This window comes from Marmota marmota, unplaced genomic scaffold, assembly GCF_001458135.2.
Source record: "Marmota marmota marmota unplaced genomic scaffold, marMar, whole genome shotgun sequence".
Classification (NCBI taxonomy): Eukaryota; Metazoa; Chordata; class Mammalia; order Rodentia; family Sciuridae; genus Marmota; species Marmota marmota.
Genome location: NW_026000108.1, coordinates 39,283,670 through 39,307,564, shown reverse-complemented (window position 1 = coordinate 39,307,564; position 23,895 = coordinate 39,283,670). Strand labels below are relative to the sequence as shown.

General features: G+C 41.9%; 1 protein-coding gene across 5 annotated transcripts in view; it reads left to right on the top strand.

The window, feature by feature from the left end:
- The first annotated feature begins 7,084 nt into the window (after positions 1–7,084).
- Positions 7,085–23,895, top strand: part of Usp46 (ubiquitin specific peptidase 46) — a 62,319-nt gene continuing 45,508 nt past the window's right edge. For 2 of the 5 annotated variants that reach the window (XM_048784466.1, XM_015482099.2), the window contains exon 1: positions 7,089–7,156. In XM_048784466.1, coding sequence (XP_048640423.1) covers positions 7,121–7,156 — 36 coding nt within the window. In that variant the 5' untranslated portion in view covers positions 7,089–7,120. Of the gene's footprint in view, positions 7,157–9,189; positions 9,763–16,331; positions 16,337–21,657; positions 21,664–23,895 lie in introns of those variants that run through there. The other 3 variants (XM_048784465.1, XM_015482100.2, XM_048784464.1) reach the window with 3 other exon arrangements.

Below are 23,895 nucleotides of genomic sequence, written 5' to 3'. Positions count from 1 at the left end.
ACCAAACCAAAGTCAGGATGGGGTTGCCCCTCGTGAAAGGGATAGTGATTGGGAGGAGTGTGTGGGGATGAGAGGGGGTGAGGGGTTCCAGTGATGCTGGTCATGTTCTATGCCTTCATCAGGATGGTGATTACACAGGTTTGTTTGCTTTATCATAAATCACTTAGGTTTTCTGTATTTTTCAGTGCTTACATTTTAATTAAAAACATTAAAACAGAAAAATTATGATTTTCATACTTAGCTGTAAGAAATCTTTAAAAGTTGTAGACCAAAGAGAAATATAGGTACTGCCCTTCTGAGGGCAGAAATCTTATTGCAGATGCCCCTGGAGGCCTCGTTATCCCAGGTAGTCCTAGGTTATCCTTAAAGCTTATACAGGATAGGCTATAATCTGGTGATATATATATATATAAATTTTAAATAATGTTTGTGGACCTGGAAGGAATATATAAAATGCCCCCAAAGAAAGCCCGTTCTAACTCTGTTCATGGTTTGGAACAATTATTCCACTTATCTATGGTCTTACTCTCTTTTAATCAAACCCTCATTCAACAAACACTTCTTGAGCACCTACTGTGTGCCTACAGTTCTGTAGTAAACAGAACAGTCAAATATTTTGGGAGTAATGGAGGAGATGTATTCCCACTTGCTCTACTGAGAAGATGAGGACCTCTCATGTCAATTTCCACAACCTAACAGAAGGACTTTTATCTTTTCAAAGTTTCTGAGCCCTTGATCTGTCCGACTCCTCATGTCTCCCAATAAGTGCCCCCCCGCATCAAGCTTTACCACTACTGGTCCCTCACTTTTTAATGACAAACTCAGAGCCCCCCACACTAATAATCTTGTTGAAAGGAACAAATAAATTGACAAATCCATTGATTTCCTCACCTCCTTCAAGCTTCTGTCTGAGATCTCTTCTTATTTTATGGCCAAATCTCTCTAGAAAATTTCATTGCTAGGGAAGCTCATTTGCTTCCATTTCCACAATTGGCCTTATTTACCAAACTCCACCCTCTCACGCTCCAAGGGCGCCAGTTGTGTATAATTCAGACCAGAGCCTGAAGGAGAGAGAAAACCACCAGGAAAGCAACATGGTGAGTAGGATGGTTTTGATCAAATGTTTCAGATAAAGTGATGACTTACTGAGTATCTGGGGACATTTCCAGTAGGTGCCTGGCACAGTGCCAAGTGTTCAAGGTTTCTACAGAATTATTTTTTTAAAAAAACACCTTTGACTAGAACTTCACTGGAGAAGATGAGGCTGGGAAGAGTTCCCTATGGAAGTGAGCTCTGAGGAACGAGTGGACTTGAAATAGAAGGAGAGGTGGGGGTGTTGTGAGCCTACAGGCCTGGGGGCATGAAGTGAGAGTGATGTTTGACTTCAAAGGTGGAAGAGGTGGGCAGAAAGCCCCTCACTGGAGGTTCTTTTGAGCTCTTCCATTGTCTACTCTTGAAAGTCAAGCATCTTTAGGGTCTATCTCATCTCCTTTTCACTTACTGACCTACTCCCATAGGCATTCTATCTTAACCTTCCACCTAGATTGCCAATAATAGGATTCAAAGTTCTCTCCAGAGATGATGCTTACAGGACTCTGGGCAACTTACGTAAACCCTGAGTCTCAGCTTTCTCTCCTTTCAAAAGGGGAATTTAAAATAACCTCTCTCACAGAACTGTAAAGAGGATTAAATGCATCTTAAAACTTGGTTCAAGAGCTGACCATTGTTACTATTATTATTTACCATCCTCAATTTTGTAGCTGCAAACATTTGACCACTTACTCTATCTTCAAATATTCTTTGCCCGGTATTATGTGTGTTTTTTTTCTTTTTAATGTTTGGTTTTGTTTTGGGTGTGTGTGTGGGTCTTACTACTTTGGAAGCCCTTTTAATTTTTTTGCTGGCTCCTCTTCTTCCTGATCCTTGCATGGGGAGTGCTCTATTACCACCTCCTCCCACTCTATTCTCACTCTGTTCCCTCTCCCTGGGAAATTTCATCCACAATTGCCTGTCCTCCATTATCTTACATATGTTAATTACTCTTAGATTTATGTGTTCAGTTCAGACTTTTCTTCTAAGCCCTAGATTTGTAAGGCCAAGGGTTTAATTGTGTACAGCCAAGGGTTTATTTGCTATAACTATTTAGGTGTTTTATGGTTATCTCAAAGTCATCACCTTTAAGCCAATCTCATTTCTCCCTAATCAGGTATGCTCAAGCCTCCTCTTACAGCATTCCATATCATAAAGCCAAAAAACAAACAAAAGACATTGTCTTCATTCCAGTCAGAAACCTTGAACTTATCCTTGTCTCTCACTCCAGTCATCCACAAATTCAGCTGACTGCCTCCAAAAGCCAGTCTTTAGTCTGTACGCTTCTTTTTCCACAGCCACTCCTGTAAATCCAGGTGGCCAACAGCTCTGGGACTCTAAGGTTTCTCAATGGCCTCACCTAGGGCACTTCTGCTGTCCTTCAACCTTCTTTCCTATAGTGTAGCCAACTAGAGTAAACTGTTCTTTCAGCTAATCAAAATGTATTACCACATAAAAATCTCATCATGTCCCAACCTAGTTTAAAAATCCTTCAGTGGCCTTTTCAATTAGTTCTTCAAAATCAGCCAATTGTTCCAAAGGCTTAGGGAATCTCGACTATTTATAAATACAACGAGGATTCTACACCATGATTTTAGATGTAATTTCTCCATGGGAGAGATCCTAATGTGACCATCACTCCAAAGTCATCTTATTCTTATTTAATATTAATAGCATATAAAAAGTAGCAAAAATACTTATAAACAATGTGGAAGAAAACTTCATTATAAAATCCAGCAGGGCAGAGTTGGAAGTGCCTGGTTTTTATCCAGGGCTCCCCAATGCCTTTTGCAGGTTCAGCTCAAATCATGTCTTTAATATCTGTTGGATACATGGTGATTAAGGGAAAAGACTGAATGGAACTGAGATACAATTCACAGAAATCATTTTGGTAATTAAACTCAAGTCTACAGCTAGGAAAACTTTTTTTTTTTTCTCCACCAGAAAGCCACCATTTACTAACCATTTGCATATCAAATGAGCTGCAATAGCCTGTTTGGCAGTAAGGAAAATGGAAAGAGCTTACTGTGCCAGGCACAGTGTTTGAGACTGCATGAGGTTTTTTTTAAAAAATGAGTAAGACCAGTCTGCGCCCCTCTAGGAGCTTCCAGACAATTGGAAAAGAGACACTTGTCCAAATATTAATATTCAGTCTATTGGCTCCTGTTGTGGACAATGCCCTGGTTCTTTAGGTGTAGTATAGGGAGCAAAACCAGACCTGTTTCTTATTTCATGTCTGATGAAGGGTCAGAAACAGACATTCATCAAACAACCCTATGCATGATATTAATAGCTCTCAGATAGTTGTTAGTATATGCCATACATATCCACTGTACTTTATAGAAAACAGTGAAATGAGACTCTGAGGGGTACTCTTATTGTCTTCACTTTATAGGGAAGGAGACTGAGGCATAGAGAGGGTAAGAAACTTACCCAGTCATACAGATGATCCAGACAGCCTGAAATCAGCATCTACTGTTTAACTACCCCTTGTCTCCATTCTGTGCTATATGGCATAAGCATATTTACAGATATGAGTTCCATTTTGGGAGGATGGATGGTGCTATAAGAATATAAACAAAAGCATCTCATGTGTCTTAGGAGACACTTAAAGACTGAGTAGGTGATAGCAAAGGGAAGGAAGGCAGATGCAAAACTGTTGACAAAAGGGATGTATGGCACCAATGGTCATCAGGACGGAGAACTTCATTGGTGGGGGTGGGGAAAGCATGAGGAGTTGCAGGGGCCATCTGGGAACACCTAATAGAGGAGACAAAATTTCTAAGTTTGGTTTAGAGGATAGAGAAGAGAGGAAAAGGGAAATCATGAGTTCAGAATGAATATCAGGGACAGGGAGACACTGTTGTGTTAGGATTCTTTTAGTCGTGAACAGCAGGTGCCTAGTTGAAGTTGGCCAAAGAAAACAAAGACTTTACCAGCTTGAGTTACTGAAAAGTTCAGGAGTTAGATCTGGCAGCAAGTGGGTAAATGATACTAGGATCTCTTTATCATCCCACAGTTCCTTTTTCCTGAGTTGGCTTTGTTTTCAGGCAATGGAAAGAAGACAGCTCTAGATTTATATCTGATCAGTTCAGTGAACTCAGGAAGGGAGCAATTCTTACCCCCAAAGTCCCAGGGCTGACTCTTACTAGCTTAGCTTGTTATTACATCCTCTTTACCAAACCAATCACTGTGAATGGATCATGAAATGCTCTCATTGGCTGGGTCTAGTCATATGCCTTCCTCTGGAGCCAGGGACCAGGTCAGACAACACCTAAACCCTAAGGTCTGAGAACCAGGGAGGGAACATTCCCCAGAGTAGAATCCCCAAGCAGTTCCTAGAAGAAGGGTAATGATTGCTGGGCCTGCAGAAGCAGAATTCCACCACAAATACTTGGCTGGAGCAGCGGTCCTCACACTTTTAAGCAAAAACTGATTTGTTATTTAGGTCTGGGATGGGAACAGAATCTGTATATCTAACAACATCCCAGCCCATGCCAGTGCTGCTGGTTCAAGGACCACACTTGGTGTGTGCAGAGGCATGCATACTACCTGGAGTGAATGCCTCCCTCAAATGAGGCTACTTAGCTTCAGCCCAAAACCTGTTCTTCCATTTGCCTTCTTTTCCCAGCCTTAAATTCTACACCTTCATACCACTGCTCACTATATGTGGAACAGTTTTCCTCAAAGTTCTCTCATTGGTTTGTTAACATTTTCACGGTTTTACCTCTTATCCCCTCTGAATAATGTTTCCTCACTGAGTGAAGCTACGGTTACAAATCTTCAACTCAGGCCTTTTCTTTTTTTTTTTTTTTTAATTTATTTTTATATACATGACAATAGTTGAATGTATTATACTCATTACTACCCATTTACAGCACAAGTTTTCGTAACTCTGTATATAAAGTATGTTCACACCAAATTATGCCATTATACATGTACTCTTTTTTTTTTGCATTACAATTCTTAATACACACATATACCACATTTTTTCATATCTCTGTTTGTATATAGATTTGAAGTGGTGTCAACTCAGGCCTTTTCTAGTTAAGACCTATGAATATCAACCCTGTGCAAGTGTAAGATGTATTTAATCATTCATGAGTTGGACAAGCTCTGTCATGTTCAATTGATTTGTTGTGTATGTAACTTACTACCCCAGTTTCTATCTTGTTGTATATATTGAACACTTCGGTTTAGGCTATAGGCTGTGAGAGGCATGTAAAAGTTCCCTTTAACTTGCTGAGGTAGCACTCAGTAATCAGATGCTGTTCAGTTTTCATTGTGTCAGTGGTCTTTTTAATCCTGTGGATTTTGCAATCCATATGCCAATGTTGGGAGAAAACTGAACTCTTATCATGGTGTAAAATTTTCATTTCATTTAAAGATTTGAATTAATGCCTTTATAGAGGACCTGTGAAACTGAGGCCTGACTTTTAGTCTTGAGGTTGCTTTTAAACTTGTTATGTGACATTTTTAAAATCTTTAAATTTTTCTGGGCCTCAGTACCCTGATGGATCATAGTTTGGGTGTTTTGCTGTCTCCTCCTCAATCAATAGTGCCCAACCTAGGTTAGCACACCGGCTTCATCTGTAACATTTGAATAACACAGAACGGGGCAGGATAGTTGATCCTTTAAACCTCTGTTAGTGATCTGCACAATAATAGTGTATTAGTGTATACCACCTGATAAAGTCATGGTGGCAACTGAAGGCGATCATAAATGTCAAGCACAGCAAGACTGACAATGGTTAGAAATGAAAGTTGGCTATCATTATCATCAGGACCCATTCAGAAATTAGATTTAGGTTGTATGGCTTAAGCAGGAATATTAATGCTTATATCCACTGAAAAATACAATGCTGACATGGCTCCCCAGATGTCTAGTCTGCAGTGTTTGTCTTCTATTTCCACAACAGGTCCTAGGAGTATTAGCAATTAACAACTCTTAAATCTTATGTGTGTAACACCACTTCCCACCCAAAACATTACCCTTGGCTAGACAGAAGCTGTCTTCAATTATTATTAATTTCTCTTCTAATTCGGTTTGTCATTAAATATTAGGAATTTATCATGTGTTTCACTTGTACAAACTTCCTTTATGGACAGCCCTGAATTACAACCTTGCATGTAGCATTGTTTCTCACAGTTGGAAAAGGTTTCTTTAAGTTCACATGAACTTATCTGCTAAGTGATGTACAAATTTGCACTTGGAGCCTGCAGTCATGACCTTCTATGAGGGAAATGCATATAAGGGGAAACATCACCTATCTCAAAAACTAGAGATTAGGTGCCCCTGAGAGGGATATGTTTTCTTGGAGGATGAGGAAAAGTTTTGTTCTTCTTTCCACTCCATTTTTATACTTGCCCAGAAGCATGACTTTCCCTTTATACCTGCTAATGTCACAAACTGCCTGAATGCACTGCTGCATCTGGCCTCTGCCCAGACTGGGATTCCTTTCCTTTCCCGGCACCCTTTACCAGGCAGCTGCCGGCCGGCTGCTGGCCAGGGCTTTCAGGCCACTCCCATGTCCTGACCCCATTTTACTTCTTGGATTCCCGCGGGTGCCATCTGGCTGGAACCCTGGGGGAAAACTAAAAGTTGGACGTAATCACCCCTACTTCTCATGTTCTCCACGCACTGAAAAACATAAAAGCCAGGGAATTGGACAAGGTGGTGGTGAGGGCTCAGACATAAGGCAGAGAGACCTAAAGACGGGGCTCAGACTGAAAGCGGTGGGTGTCCCTGACAGCCCTCTCCTTGGCGCGCGTGCCCTAGACTGGAGTCCCCGTTTCCTCAGCCCGGGTCGGTCAGTGGCCAACGTCTGGAGCGGTCATTGGCTTCCCGAGGACGCCACGGGCTCCGGAGGAAAGCAGAGGGCCACCGCTGTGTTGGGGTTGGGGTCCGCCCTGCGGGGAGCGTGGTGCTGCTGCCACAGCTGTGCGACCACCGGCCAGGCCCCGCGTTCCAGCCAGAGTGGAGCAGGGCATCNAAAGATGGCGGTGCGGGATCGCTGCAACCTTTAGACTAATGACTGTCCGAAACATCGCCTCCATCTGTAATATGGTGAGTGGCCGCCGCCTCGGGGGTCGCGCCCGAGGCGCTGCGAGGCAAAGAAAGGGAAACCCGAGCCGCACACACGCCTGGCAGCGGCAGGGTGGGGACGAGGGGGCGGTGGGTCCGGTCAGCGCGGTCAGAAGTTCCCGGCCCCAGGCTGGGCGGGCCGGCGACGACACGAGCAGCGGGGGAGGCGCCCCGAGCCCCCTGCCCCGTCACCGAGTGCCCGCCCGCCGATTCCAGGGCCCGCTGTGCCCCCGCCCTCCCGTTGCGGTGGAAGCCGCTGGCTGGGAGGTGGCCGCGCTCGAAGGTCCCCGGGGAGGGGAGTGGGGCTGAGCTGGGAGTAGGGGTCACCCATCCTGTCTTTGCAGTCAGTAAGCTAGTGTTGGACTCCCTGACTGCCCTCATCTCATTTTGAGTTTAGTCCTTCGATTGTATTTACAGTTCATTTTGTAACGACAGTTGGTGTATCTGGAGAAATTTGAAATGTAATAAAGCTGTAAAAAAAAAGTGCAAAATTGTGGTTAGAGAGCTGAAATTCAACCTGGTTTAGGAAAGCATGATAATTGATTCTGGGTACCTCAGTTTCCCTCCCTGGGAAAGAGGGGCAAGGTTCTTTGGCAGTAACATTTATGGGCCCTAAAGGTGGGGATGGCTGTGGGTGTGGAGGAGGTCTCCATGGTTCTTGTGTCCCATTCACTGTGGATCCAGAGGAAGCTGGTGGGCATGGACACAGTGAAGGGATATCACTGGGCTCTAATGGGGTCTGGATCCATGACCTAGTGGGAATTTGGGAATCTCCCATTGCTTTCCCTTCCTTTTCAGATTCTGCAGTTTGGGTACCTCCAGTTTGGGTACCCAGGGTGTACCCTCTTGACACTCTCCCTTGTCAGAGCCTTGGGAAGCTCAGCTTGGGATAAGGTGTTGCTCCCCTGTGCAGGGTTTGAATATTTTATTTTATTATTTATTTATTTATTTATTTATTTATTTATTTATTTTGGTGCTGGGAATGAAATCCAAGGCCTCCTGAACTCTAGGCAGACACTCTGCCACTGAGCCAACCCCCAACCCCAGGGTGTGTGCTTTGCTCCAACTCTCTAGAATTCTGCCCAGCCCCATTCAAGTGGGAACTAGTGGCAGTTTAAGGACACCTCCCCTGAAGCTGGTTAATATTGACCTCTAAAAGCATCTGAGGAGGCTTGATTGAGTAGCCTTGGGGTAAAGTGTTCTTCCTCCATCACATAGCTTTTTAAATCTTCTATCCCAAATTCTGTTACAAGATCGGCACATGGCAAAGGATCATTGAGGAACCATGTGTTAGCTCAGGGGTGGAAAATTGAGACCCACTGGTTCTGGCTTCAGCTTTCAGGGCCACTGGGCAAGGCCACTGCCATAGCCAGTAGAGCAAAGGCTGGGGCTTCCCAGAGTGACAGCTGCCTGGGGTTGGTGCAGGGGGAGTTAGACAATGTGGGTGGCTCTTGGAGGCTTTTTCCATTTCCTCTTTTTCCTTCCTTTCTCCACAAGGAGACAGGCTTCCTGCTTCTTCCTGTCGAGTGGCATTAATGTTGCTTGGTGCAGTGAGAAGAGATGCTTTTCTTCTCAGTGTCTCTCTGCTGTGACCAGCACCTGAGGGGACTGTGAAACCACAGCAGCTTGAATGCTGTTCTTCACGCCTGCTGGGGTGGCCTCAGGCCTACAGGGTCTCTACTCTTGGTAGTTCCTGCCCTGCTCCTTTGTGGTGACACCTCTCTGTATTAAAGCAGGCTGGAAACTTTGAGAGCCAGCATGTTCCAAGAGGAAGCCAGCCTCCGGATTTTTTTCCCTTTTCAGTGTATCTGGGGCTCCTTGGCACACCTGGGCAGAATGTTACAACCTGTTTTCCTTGGAACTCAACCATTGAGACAAGCTGCCTGGCAGGACATGAGAGGAGCAGGCCAGTACTGTGGTCAGAGTGTTGACACCTCCGTCCTGTGGCCACCTAAAAAGCTATTAAGTTTAGGATCACTGGGTGAAGTGAGGGCCCAGTAATTGATAAACAAGGAATTTTATCTTCCTATTTGGACGCTGTGTCCAAAGAAGTCAGACTTCTGGGTACAAGTCCTGTAAAAGCTTTGTGTCCTTGAGCAGGTTGTTCTCTGCCTTGTCCTTGAGCAGTTTGCTCTCTGTCTTGCCTTCTTAATCTATACAAAGAAGATGATAATGGTTATTATCTCACTGGACAGTTGCTTTAAGTGAGTTACTGGGGTTCAGGAGGGAGTCCACACAGCAAGTACTCAGTGCTAGCTATCATTGTCCATAATCTTCTTTTTCATTGTGTTACCTTCCAGTTGTTAAAGGGACCATGGAGATTATGCCTCTTCCTACTGGATGGAAGCAACCACTAATATAAACAACCCACACATTATCTTTTGCAAGCTGAGTGGCACACAGAGGCCAGGATGGGAATTATTAGTCCTGCCCCTTATAATAGGCTGTTCAGGTCACGTCTGGCCTTCCCAGACTCATTCCCAGAGCAGAAGGGTTGGTGATGAGACTGCTGTCTTTTCACCCAAGCAGACATAAATGTTCACTGGACCTCTCTTTCGTGTCTTCACTCAGAGATGAATTGTTTCCAGGTAGGTCTTTTCTGGGTCTAGCCTCATTATTGGGCTTCTCTCTGGGGGATGCTTACTGATCCTTTCCACTCCTAATTGCACTTGGTCCCAGCCATTTTGAGGTTTGAGAAGTTGTAGTAAGAGTTGGTGGGACTGCAATTTTTTTTTTTTTTAAGCAGGTCATTTGGCATATTTTAAACAGGCATATGTGTGTCCCCAAAAGGGTGTTGGGATACCATCCTTCTGGGTGAGACAAACAGACCACTGAAAAGTGGACTTGTTTCCTCCACCAGAGAAGAAGGGGCTCAGCTGAGCAGAAACAAAATTTGTAGCAAATCCTCCCTGAGTTGAATATCACCTCTTGTCCCCACACTTCTTTTGCCAGTTTTAGATATAGAGAACATGGAAAATGTCCTCATTCCTGCTCTTGCCTCCCACCCCACTGAAGTTTTATTGTCCTTTGGGAGTTTAGTGCTGGTTCTCTTTACTTCTTCCATATGAATTCCCACCATAGTAATTCTTGATCAACTTGCTTAGTGCAAATCAGTGTGGCCAGACAGCAGTGTCTGGTTTGGAGACAGTAAAGCTTGTTTGGCTGGTGTGTTGTAATTTTGAAAATGCTCTAGCTGCTCCCAAGCATGAGGAAATGTCCCCTGTTGATAATCCTCTGATTTTTGTCCAGACCAATGGACTTGATTTTCTGTGTATTTTTATGGCCCTAAAATGGAAGTGGTTTTTTTTTTTTTTTTTTTTTTTTTGAGTTTTCTATTTGAATTGAGGAATTTTTTAAAGAGGAAGCATTTGTTAGGAGAAACCAAATGTGACTTGTACCAATGCAAATTGGCTTAAATCATCTCATCCTTATGTCATTCATTAATAGTGCTGTAAGATGTACTTTGGAGGAAATGCCATGTATCAAATAGATCACAAGTTTTGTACCTTTATAAACAGCCATCTCTTGAGGACCTGCTGTGTTAGTGTTAGCTCATACTAAGTGAAAGTGCTTAATAATTGAACGAGGGGAGTCCCTGTCTCCAAGGAGCTCAGCTGATCCTTATCTCGTGGGCATAATATTGGTAAAGATAAAACAGTTTCAATACAGTAATGATATTTACACAGATAAAGCTGAACAAAGTCCCCAAAGCAGAACAATGGAAAGACCAATTTATATAATGGGGCATTTCTTTAATATTGATACACTTTCTAGTTGTAGCTTTTATTTTATTTTATTTTATAGGAAGACATTACCTAACTGTGAGTTAGAACTGGAATCTGACATTGTCTTTCAAGTTAAGCATGAAATCTAATATTGGCTCCGTGTAAATTGTTTTTCTGGGGACCTTTGTTTTTCTCATCTTCTAAAGGTAAATATATATGTGTATATATATATATTATACATATATAATATATATATATATATACACATACATATATATGTATATATATATACATATAAGTATATATATGGTTACAAAAATCTTAATAGTATTTTTTCCAAAAAGTCTTTATAAAAATTCACCTCTTAATTGGTTAGCAACCTCATGAGTACCTACCATACTTAAAACCTGTTGAACTTGTCAGCATTTTAACATCCATGGAACAACCCTGGGATAATATTAACACCAATTTGTGGGTTAGGTTTGATTTTTTAAAAAATAAATTGTTACCTTAAAATAAGGGAAAAGTAAAATTAACGAAATTTGGAGCCAGTGTGGTGGCTCATGCCTGTCATCTCAGTGACTCCTGAGGCTGAGGCAGGAGTATCACAAGTTCAGGGACAGCTTCAGCAACTTAATGAGACCCCATCTCAAAAAGAAAAATAGAAAAATGACTGGGGACCCAGCTCAGTGGTAAAGTGCCCCTGGGTTTCAATCCCTAGTTAAATAAATAGCAAAAAATTGAAACAAACCTAGAGGATTTTTATGAATATAGTTTTTATCCTAGTAAGTCAACTACTTATCTGAGGCAAGCATTTTGCATTTTTAGAGTGGCTAGAAAAGTTTTTAATAAAATATGTGTCGATTTCATAGTTTGGAGAAAGGATAGCTTGCCTTTTGTTATTCATTTCCATTCTCAAGGGTAGCTGGCAACCATGAGTTTAGTGTAATGTATCTACTAGGAATTGTTATAATTGTTGGATTTTTAAAAATGCAGCTTGCCGTGAGGTGTGTTAATGTTTAAAGAAAAAAATTCTGCCCTTGTGGCCCCACAGGCCTAATATGCTAGAGTTTATGTTAGGTCAAGACCTGACAGTTAAGTCTGCAGATTTTTCTTTGTTTTTCTTGGAATCCCAGGGAAAAAACAAAGTCGAATGCCAGTATTTAGGGAGAATTAAAGATTGTAATGCCTTTTGTGGATGTCAACTTTGTGTTTTAGTTCACCCGTACAGTAAAACCTATTTATTTATTTTTCACCAGTGTGGCATTTTGGTATGTTTGGGTTGTGTTATTTTTCTCCCCCCACCCCCAGTTTAGTCTTTCTAGTTATTAACGCTGGTTGAGGCTTTATGTTGTTATTAAGTTTGGTAGTATCATCAGAAATGTACCTCTTGGTGGTTTTATCTATAGCCTACCCACAAAGCCAGCCCAAAGCAAACTGACGGAAAAGTTGTAAAAGATGGTGTCTTTTAGTCTAGTTAACTTTTCTGGTCTACATATTTTCATGCAGCTCCTATAATAAACCTTCAGTTGTGGTGTAACCAAATGTTAGTCTACGAGCTTGGGAGCCCTTATTGGTCTTTTTGAGAGACAGGGCCACCCAACAGTGAACCAGCAAAAACTTTCTTGAGATGAATAAATTCTCGATCAGCCTCTAGCACTAGCACTAAAGGCTTTCTGGAATGTCTCTGTTGTGGGATTGTGGGTTAGAGTTTTGGGGATAGTATAACTCCCTTCATGGAATTTTACCACAGCTCAGAGAATGATTATTTGCTGTGCATAGTTTTAAGATCATGGGGGTTGGGGGTACGCTGTGGTTCGCAAAACTCCACTTCCCACATGGATCCAATATCCAAAGGAGTCCCGATGCCACTTTCAGAACCTTCAAATGCTTTAAGGTAGTTCAAATGTGAGATTCCATATCTGGGTGGAGGTGCAATTGAGGCGTCCAGAAAAGTAGATTAATAGGGTGAACACTCCTATATTTCCCAACCAGTGAAGAAATAAAATATTACAAATATAATTAAAACTGCCTGTCCTTCCCCATTTCATTTCCTTTCTTCCAGAGGGACCACTATTCTGAAGTTGGTGTTTATCATGTGTTTTTATGTTTTACTAGATATGTGTGCATTCAGAAATCAGATACAGTATTATTTCTTTGTGTTTTAAGTATGCTTTGTAGTACTAAACTAATCTTTTCAGTTTGCTTTTGTTGTTTAAATTATGATCTTGAGATTTATCCATTAAGATATACACGATTATAGTTTATTTTAACTGCTACATAATATTTCTTCATATGAATGTGCTACAGTATATTTATTATATTGTTGATAATCACTTAGGCATACATGTTTTCATTTGTGCTGTTTTTAGTGTTGTGAATGGTTGTGAACTCATTCTCCCTGTATGAAAGTTTAAAATTTCTCTGTGTTGTATTCTGTAGAGGGAATTGCTGGGTCAAAGGAAATGGTCATCTTTCACTTTAATAGATTACCAGATTGCTCTCCCCGGTAGTTGGATCAATTTTCACTCCAACCAGCAACAGTTTGGAGGGTTGCAGTCATCCTAGGTGCTTGCAGATAATTGATATTTTAGACATTTTGCCAACCTGATAGGTGTGAAATGCATCTTTAAGATTTAAACTAGCCCTTTCCTGTGTACTAGTGAGGTGGAATGTGTTTTCATGTGTTTATTATGCTGGGTTGTTTTTAGCCCAAAGCCTGGGGAGCAGTTTTCCAGGGCTTGGGAGTCAGGATTGCGGTGTTGGTTCTGTCCAAAAACAGGTAATGGGACAATGAAGAAGAAGAACAGGGGACCAAAGCAAGAGTCAGGAAAGGTAGGGAAGAATATGGAGACAGAGTTTGAAGGAATAATGGATGACAGAAGATCACCCTGGAGGGTTGAAAACCTGTAGCAAAAAGATGGCAAATGCATCCTGTGTGTTGGGAGTGATTTTGGGATAGGTTCTTGCATTCAAGCCACATTGCTTTCATTGAAATTGGCTTTGGTGAAAAATCATGTCAGGGGCCTCTTCCGTTGAGCACAGCATCAAGACTGGACTTGTGGAATTTTCCTGTTTACGCAGTTGCCTTTTGAAGTTCTTTTAGAAAATCCACATATGCTCTTCTTCCTAAAACATATTTTTCTTTGTCCTTTAGGTTAAGTACACTGTACAGGAAACCAGTAACTCCTGGTGGAGTTACTATCTTCAATATTTGGAAAATATTCCCTGCACTTCATTTTAATTGTCAGAGAATGGTGAATGCTACCTTATCGAATCAGAAATACTTGGTTTATTTTAGAGAGAGAATTTTAATATTTATTTTTCAGTTTTCGCTAGACACAACATCTTTGTTTGTATGTGGTGCTGAGCATCGAACCCGGGCCGCACACATGCCAGGCGAGCGCGCTACCGCTTGAGCCACATCCCCAGCCCCGAAATACTTGGTTTTAAAAGTATGGTTTATGGCAGCTTTAAAAATGTTTTATACTGGGCTGGAGTGTGGCTCAGTTCTTGCCTTGCATGCATGAAGCCCTGGGTTTGATTCCTAGCAACACACACCACACACACACACACACACACACACACACACACACAAAGTTTAGTGGTTCTTGGATGTACCAAAGAATGATGCCTACATGTGCATTCTTTTATTAAAAATTCAGACTCTGGAGTTCTATTCCTAGAGATTTTGATTAAGTAGGTCCAGTGGGATCCTGGAATCAGCATTTTAAATAACTAGTTCTTTCTGTTTCCCACTCCTTCTTCCACACACTCTGCTACAGGGGTTGCAAGGACCACACTTTGAGAAATTTTGTTTTCTTTGCTTGCCTTGGCCTCTTAGAAAGCATTGCTTATAGAAGCTACCTGCCACCTGAAAGTTTTTTTTTTTTTTTAAATCAATGTAAAACTGTTTAAGGTAGTAATTTAACTTCAAGAGCTATAGATTGAGGCCATTCTGTAGATTTATTTCTAAATATTAAATAGCAAAGTTTTTATTTATGCTTGTAGAACAGAGAGTCTAAGCTCTGACTATAGATCATATCCCCTGAGAAGCTTCTAAAAGCAACTTTAAAAAGTAATTAAATCGTAAAACATCAACATTCAAAAGTATGGGGGAAAAAAGGTATGTAATATATATTATATGGCCAAATACTCACCCTTCAGATTTAACAGATATTAAAATCTTGCCATAGCTAGTTGATTTTTTTTTTTTTTTTGATACTGAGGATTAAACTCAAGGCTGCTTAACCACCCATCCACATCCTCAACCTGTTTTTTTTTTTATATTTTTAGAGACAGGGTCTTGCTGAATTGCTTAAGACCTCGTTAAGTTGCTGAGGCTGGCTTTGAACTCACGATCCTACTGCCTCAACCTCTGGAGCCACTGGGATTACAGGCATGCGCCACTGCACCCAGCCATAGCTGGTTGATTTCTTAAAACTTGTAGATGTGATACCTTACAAATACCACTCACTGCCCTGTTTCCTCATTGCTTTTCCCAGAACGGACCATTTTCATGAGGTTGGTGTGGTGTCCACCACACATGTCTTACACTTTATGAATTGATAAGCAGTCAAAGCTTGTGTGTGTGTAAAAATCTGTGGCCTTTTGCAACTCTTTCTTTGCTCCACAACTATGTTTGAGATTATATTGACACGGAGATCTACTTTAGTCATTCTAACTCCTTTATGACCATGGTTTACTTATTCCCCTGTTTAGAGATAATTTGTTAGCTACTTAAGCATTCTCTTCTGGAAACAGTACTGCAGTGAGTGTCCTTGTTCCTGACATTTTTGCTCATGTGACTTCCTTTCTCCAGTATATAGCTCTGGAAGTGGAAGTGCTGCTCTTAGGCTATCCATCTGCAGCTTTACTAGGCATTGTGGCCTTCCACAGAGCCTGTGTCATGCTCTTTGGACTTTCATCATCTACCACTGTGAGCTAAATAAACCTCTTTTCTATATAAGTTTCCCAGCCCTGGGCATTTTGTTATACCAATGGGAGGTGAACTAATACATCAGATATTTTCAAGTTACTCTGCAAAGTGGATCCGTCAGTGGGGCTTATTTGATATATACTACCTAAAGGGCCACAGTCTCAGTTTCTGATGATACATAGATGTAGGTAATTGGAGTAGGCTTTAGGGAGCTGAGTGTGTGTGTGTGTGTGTGTGTGTGTGTATGTGTTTGTGTGTTTTAGTGCCACAGTTGATTCAAATGAGCACATCAGGTTGAGAAACTGCCATATGTGACTGGCAACTCCATGAAGACAGGAGCTGTCTCCATCTTATTTGTTGTTGATTTTCCAGCTGTCAGCATGGTGTCTATTACGTATCTGGTAGATGCTCAATAAATAATTGCTGATAGGTGAATAAAGAGATGTAGTCTGGTATAATGGAAATTGCCTTATAGTCAAGCCACACTCCTCCAGCTGTGTTGTGTATAAGAATTACTTAAAGATTTCGTGAAATTGTGTTTTCTGACCAGGAGCCCTGGGATGGGGCTGAGATCTGGCATTTGATGGATATGCTGCTGTTTGGGGAAGCACATTTGAGCAGCAGGATGGTGGCAGGGGAGGAGGACAAAGACAAAATGAAACAATTATTTTCTTCTGGATAGTTGTAAAGTAGAGGAGTTTGGAATTTGGAATCCTGCTTGGTAAATCTCAGAGCTCATCTCTTCATCACTTTACAACAAAAGCAAATGAAGTACCTTCCTCATAACTGTTTTTTGAGATCAAAGGAGCTCTTTTCATGGAAGCACTCCATGAGCTGTGAGGCCATCAGGCTTGTTACTTCTCATAATCATTGTCACTTTTGTAGTGAATTAATATTTTCCTTCACTTTGCTAAAAGCATAAAGCTGTTGTCATTCCAGGATCCAAGGAAATCTCATTTTGACCTGCTATCTCTATTGAGTGGGGCACTTTATCTGCATTTGGGGAAGCAGAAGCAAAAATCTTCCAGTTTTTTGGTTCTGACTGTAGATGCTACAGAGCTGAAGAGGGTCTCCTTCTTATTGTTTTTGGGGTATTAGAGAATTACGGCTAGAAAGGCCCATGGTTCTCTCCTAATCAGTACTACACTGTAGCAGGATCATAGGGAGATGAAATTTATTCCCTAAGTCAGGCACATCATAAAGAGAAAAGGGGGATGCTCAAAATAACAATAAGATATTAGATGTAATCTGAATTATTCAGGGCAAACTAGAGCTAAGAGTCCCCATAATAATTCACCATAGGACACTGTCATATAAATGCAAGTTTTCTGGATGCTTTGGTAATGGGGACGCTGATCATTGATCTGAGAGAGGCAATGGAGTGTGGAGAAGAGAGAGCAAATGTAAATAGCCACAGGAGGTGTTATGTGTTGTGTAGTCCAAGTTACTGGGAGACTGAGGCAGGATTGCTTGAGTACAGGAGTTCGAGGCCAGCCTGAGCAACATAGTGTAACCCTTTTTATTAAAATAAATAAAATGACATTCAGAACTAGTTGCATTGCATGCTGGGGATGGGGTACCTATATTCCCAGGCTTCTTTTTCTCTAGAGAGAGAACATGGGATGGATCCAATTCCTTAGGTCAGTGTCTCTCAAATACCAATTTTGTGCTTCAAGGTTTTCACTATATCTGTGTTTCACCTGAACTTATTTACTTAGTAGTTGTCTTTAAATCTGTTTATCTTGGTTTAATTTGACCTCCTTCTATGCTAAAACTATAACATGATAGGTTCAATGAGCTAGATTTGCGCTTTTCTGGTACAGATCAAAAACATAAGTGCTGCGGGTCACGGTGGCACATGCCTGCCCAGCGGCTCAGGAGGCTGAGGCAGGAGGATTGCAAGTTCAAAGCCAGCCTCAGCAAAAGCAAGGCTCTAAGCAACTCAATGAGACCCTGTCTCCAAAATAGGGCTGGGGATGTGGCTCAGTGGCCAAGTGCCCCTGAGTTGAATCCCTAGTACCAAAAAAAAAAAAAAGTGCTAAGTTAAAACTGTTCATCCCTGTGCCACGTAAGATTACCTTCCTCTTACCAGGATTTAGGGCCTGTAGTTCATAAGATGTTTACTTGGATAAGAGGTTCTTGATGGTGGTTCAGGTAACTGGCTGTTGAGCTACATTGCAGTCTGCAGGTCTGGCTGGAGAACTTTTTGGAAGGCAGGTCAGCCCATGGATGGAGTCTGGCTGAGGTTTCCACATGCTGGTGGCAGGGTGTGAGCAGCTGTGTGAGCAGGGTGTGAGATGCCTCTCAAAGACTCTCTTCTCATCCATGCCTGTGGGTGATGAGAGAACTTTCCTTCCTGGGTTGTTGTGGGTGGGCTCAGTGTAATCAGTTATGTCTAGTGCTCAGTTTGCAGCCTAGACATTTTATTACCACTTGCTTTGAAAGTCCAAACAGTGCAATGGTCAGAGCTCTGAGCTAGAAACTCCCAGCTCCAGTGGCTTTCTGGTTCCATGACATTGAGCAGGTCACCTTGGCCTCTCTAGGCCTATGAAATAGAACTGTTCCAATTGTCAACGGTGGTGAAACATGAAGGCTCCAATCAAGGAGGACTGGGGAAGGGGCTGGGGGAGGGCAAAGAAGGAAGAAGCTGTGATTTCTGGCCAAAGTATCATTGGAGGTCACAGTGTAGATGGTGCATGGCTGAGCTTTTGTAATCATTAGTCAAGATGTGATGACTTTCCTTACCCCATCTGTGAGGGCACATGGTGTGGTGAAAGGCATTGAAACATCTAAGAGCTTATGCCATTCCTCTTGGTGTTATTTAGTGAACCCAGACATTCCATACATGGAGTACTAACCTTAGCTTCTTTTTAATTTTTTTTAAAAATTGTTAGTTGTAGGTGGACATAATAACTTAGTTATTTATTATGTGGTGCTGAGGACTGAACCCAGTGCCTCACACGTGCTAGGCAACAAGTGCTGTACCACCAAGGCACAACTGCAACCCGTCTTATAAGTTTTTAAAGTTTTTGATGAATGGGTAATATACATTCACATGGCAGAAATTTCACAATGTGCAAAATGATTTGTGTTGAAAATAGACCCATCATCTAATTCATGTCTCTGGCATCTATCAGTATTTACAGTGTCTTACATTTCCATTTAGAGATATCTCATGCATATACAAGCAAATATGTTTATATTTTTCTCCTAGTTTTTGAAAACACGAATAGTATTTATAGTACATACGAATCTGTCCTCATTTGACCGTTGTTTTTGTTTCTTGGAGGTGAGCCTGTAAAGAGCATCTCATTCTTTTTTAATAGCTGCAGGATATTCAGATACTTGAATGTACTGAATTTACTTAACCAGCTCCACGAATCGGACATGTAGTTGGTTTTCCAGTCTGGTTTTTATAAACAAGGCCTCAAGGAACGATTTTGTGCATCATGATGCATATGTGGGAGTGTATCTGTCCCCTGACTTTGAGGGATTGTGCCAAATTGCCAACCAACGCCAGCATGTGCAGTGTGTTGCCCATAGCCTGGTCAGTTGAGGGAAAGATGGTGTTCTGGTGTATTTTCAGTTTGTTTCTCATATTCAAAGTGAGCTTGAGCATCCATCACAGGCTTAAGAAATAAACTCAATATTTAAATGTTTTGCTCTTGGCAGTTATTTTCAGTCTATAGGGAAGGACCTGTATTTTTATTTCCAACCTACAACCAATACTTTTATAAAATGCAATAAAAAAGGATTGGTAGCAAAGTGGAATTAAAAAATCCAATGATAAATAAAACACAAACCTCAATTTTTTGTTACTAAACTTGACACAGACAAAATTACTCTGTCCACTCATTATATACACATAGCAGTTTCTGAACTTAGCTCCAGGCAGAGTATTAATGTTTTGCTTAGGTAGCATTCCTGCTCCTGAGAAGGTCTCTACTTGCTTCCTCCCCCATTGTCACCCTATTTGGGTAGGGGGAGAAAGCTTACAAGTTTATATTTCTATTTCACAATCAGTACATTTTAAGATGTTTTTGTTATATTGGATTAAAATATCTCTGAGGGTGTGATACTGATTCAGACAGGCATGGCTCCCAGGACAGGGTTGCCATCAAACACATTCAGGCACAGTGAGTCTGTTAGTTCTCCCTATGCTATGGGGGCAGTGGGGAGCTCTATTAGGGGAAGCTGTATGAGTGGGAGCTGGATTTGGGGTTTTTATTGATGAAGACCTCAGCTTAGATGGGGGCCTGGAGTATGAGATGAGGAGGGTGAAACACTATAGAAAAATGCACAGCACTGTTTGTTTTTTTTTTTTTTTTAACCTGGGGTTTTGTCAGGATCCCATGCCCTACACATGACCTTTCTAGAAAGTAAAGGGAAGAGAACCTCTGGGTAAAGCAGGAGCTTAAGGGAAGGCTTCTTGGTAACTTTGTGAAATATTGGGCACAGAATGAGTTCTTGCTTCTGGCACACTGAGTCTTTACTCCCTCTCCACCCTCAGCTAGAAAGCAGACATGGGAACTGGGGGCTGTGGCGCATGCCTGTAATCCCAGCAACTCTAGTCAGGCTGAGGCGGGAGAATTGCAAGTTCAGTACCAGCCTCAGCAATTTTGCCAGACCCTGTCTCAAAATAAAAAATAAAAAAGGCTGGGCATGTGGCTCAGTGTTTAAATGTCCCTGGGTTCAATCCCTGGTATTAAAAGAAAGAAAGAAAGAAACCAGACATGGGCCCAGGGGAGTGAGTCTTTGTTCTGTTTTTAAGTTGAAGTTGACCTCTCTAAGGACTTCATGGTTCTATCTCTAAATGCGTGGAGAGGGGTCACAATAGACAGATCCTGTAGCAGGTCCACACTGTTTCTTGCTATAATGATGTTGCACCATTATGTCGTCAGTATCCCTGGGTCAGCCTTCTTCATTAGCAGATGTTTACCTTCCATGTTACAGTTATCAAATCAAGTCATGTGGAGGTTTTTTTCCTGAGTCATTTTTCTCCATCCAGTGTCATAAAGGGTGGAAATGCATGCTGTCATGGTGCAGAATGAAATACCCTTTACCGTCTTGTGGAACTGGTCCCCTGTTAAAGCCTGGAGAAGAACTGCCATTCAGTCAGGAATTGGGGTTGTAGAGTCGCAGTGACTAGTAATCTCTGTCTCATGCTAACACTTGACCTTGGCAAATTACTTAACTCCATTGACCTCCTTCCCCTCACCTGTGAAGTGGGGATGGTGAGTCCACATAAGTGACCTGGCAGGCAGGATGGGTTATATTCAGGGTTGCTCTGTAGGACACTCTGAAGTGATCTGTCTGGTAACTCAGCAAGACGGGCATCCATAACTACACTGGGGTGTGCCAGTGGTTAGGTAATATGTGGCAACCAGCTGCCAAAGGGTAAGTGCTCAGAACCAGTCCTGGCTCTCTGCCCGGGGCTCTGCACCTGCAGCTAAGGAATGGCTAAAATTGTGAATGAAGCCATCCTCTCTTCTGACGTGTGGTGGAAAGCTGAGAGTCTGGATCTGGGCCACCTGTGTTTGAATCCCAGCCCTGCCTTAAGTGGCTGAGTGGGCTCCACAGCTTCTGTCCATTTTCCATGTGTAGAATGGGGAGATTAAGAGTAATCTGCCTTGGGTTAGTGGGATTAAACGAATATATAGATGTGAAGTTCTCTGAATAATGACTGCTTATCTTTCCTGTTTCCTGAGTTTTTTCAGTCAGCAACTTCATCAAGTTTTTTCTGCACGTAAGGCACTTAGGAGGCGCTGGCAACTGAGTCAGACATAATAGCCTATGAGGACTCTGTAAGGATTATAGAGTCTATGGTCTACTGTGGGGGTGGCCAGCTTGTCTACAAAGGGCTAGAGAGTGAACATTTTGTGTTTCGTGGGCCATAACATCTCTGTCACAACCATGCCACTCTTCTGTTGTATTGTGAAAGCAGTTACAATGGTAAATGAATGATCATGGCTGGGTTCCAGTGAAACTTGATGTCCAAAAACAGCGGGTCACATCTGACCTGTGGGCTGTAATTTGCAGATCTGTGGTTGAGTGAGAAGACAGATGTTAAATAATCACAAACAATTATGCTGTTACCAATTGTGATAAGTGCTGTGAAGGGGCAGGCCACGTTCCGTGAGAGGGAAGGGTCAGGGAAGAAGTGACATTGAAGCCACACGGTGAGAAAGAGACAGCTGGAGAGGGAGAGTCCTCCACATAGGGGACTGCTCTGAGGGGCAGGGACCCTGGCCTAGATAGTTTGAACCAAGAGACTCAGCATTAGAGTCTGTATTTGTATCTTTTGAAGGCATTTCAGATACTTTGCAGCTTCCTTTGGATAAAAGAAGACAGTATGTTTTTCCTCTTATAACTTATGCCAATTCTTTCCTTCTCTGCCCTCTGACCCCCCAGTGATCCCAGTGATAGAGGTGAACTATATCGAAATGATAACATATTTATTTCTGCCTACTAATGTCTTCCTCTCTCTGTTGTCCCATTGTTTTTATTTTATTATTGTCAGTTTCTGTACAAGAATTTAGAAGTTAGGTAATCAAGGCTGCTCTGTATTCTAGATGTAGAATGGCTTACTCCTTAGAGTTATTTTTGCTTCTTAGCAAAAGACTCTTAAAACTTAACATTACTTTCTTTTCTTGTTTGCTTGATAAAAATTCACATCCTTTGAAATGATTATGAAAAAAAAAAAAAAAACCAACTCCTCCTGATACAATGTCTCACCTACTGCCAGCTTTAGTTCTCATAGTTTTGTAGTCGCAAGGAGACACTTGACATCTTGACAGGCAGTGTTGTGTGGTGGTCGGGGGCACACTCTGCAGCCAGACTGTATGAGTTCCAGTGTGGTTCCACTATTTATTAGCTACATAAGCCAGAATAAGGTTGCCTATTTTCCCTGTCCTCTGTGTTCTTACCTTTAAAATAGGGACAATAATGGCATGTACCTCAGAGGATTGGTGTGAGGATTAAAATGAGTAAAATATGCAGAAATTACTTAGAAAAGTGATGGGACACAGCGCCTGCTGTTTACGAGTCCTCTGTTGTTATTAATTACATCTGAGGCTCCAGGGCTCTTTCCTCCTTCCCATCCTTGAGCCCCGGCAGGTGGCTCCTTGCTCATCCCCATACCTTGAGCTGCATCGCTTCCTTTGTGCTTCACGTTCTCCATGAGGCTGTAGAGAGACTTTTGCCATGACAAGTCCAGGAACACATGTCCTTTTGCACTAGTCCTTTATGTATTATTGTACTTTGAAAATGTAGTTAATGAGGAGTTTTTTGAACATAGACCTAAAAACGTGGTTTTTGCATCAGCCTTCACCATTCACATCATTTGTTTGATTCCTGCTGTGTAACTAATGACTTGTTCTCTGTACATAGGTGTCATCTTTACATGTTGTCTTTGGCCTTTCTTAGGTCTCCTCTCTACTTGATGTAAATGTGACCAAGAGATTTAATGCCTTGAGAAGCAGATGCAGGAGGTGCCTTGGGGAGATCTTGGGCAGGAAAGTTTACCTGTCTGGGCCTCGGTGTTATTACCTGCGAGGTGAACCAGCTGATCTCCAGGGATCTTAGTACTTCTTTGTTGTATTGTAGGCCCCCTTGTGCTGTGGCTGTGATCTCTCTGGTTTTTACAGACCTTGACATGCCATTGTTCCTATTATTTTCTTCTCCTGGGCAAGACTCTTTCTTCATTTTGCCCCCCCAAGGAAAAAAAAAATTCTAACTTGTTTTCCTTATAAGTTGCTTTTAAAAATTGTTTTACGAAGAAATTGCTTTGAGTCTCCACCAGGTGCATTGTGACTCATCCTTCCTGGGTCTTTGTTGTTGTTTCTTTTGTGTGTTCGTAGCACCCTTGGCACACAGAATCGATTTCAGAGGTGCTTTGAAAAGCTAACATTATAGTCGTCTTGTTGGAACTTGTCCCAGCTCAGATTCTATTTTTAATAAAGTTGGCTGCAATTGTTTTTCAAAGGTCACCACTTTTTTTTTTTTTTTAACTGATGGAAATTACAAATTTTGCTTCTTGTAATCCCAGACCCTATGAT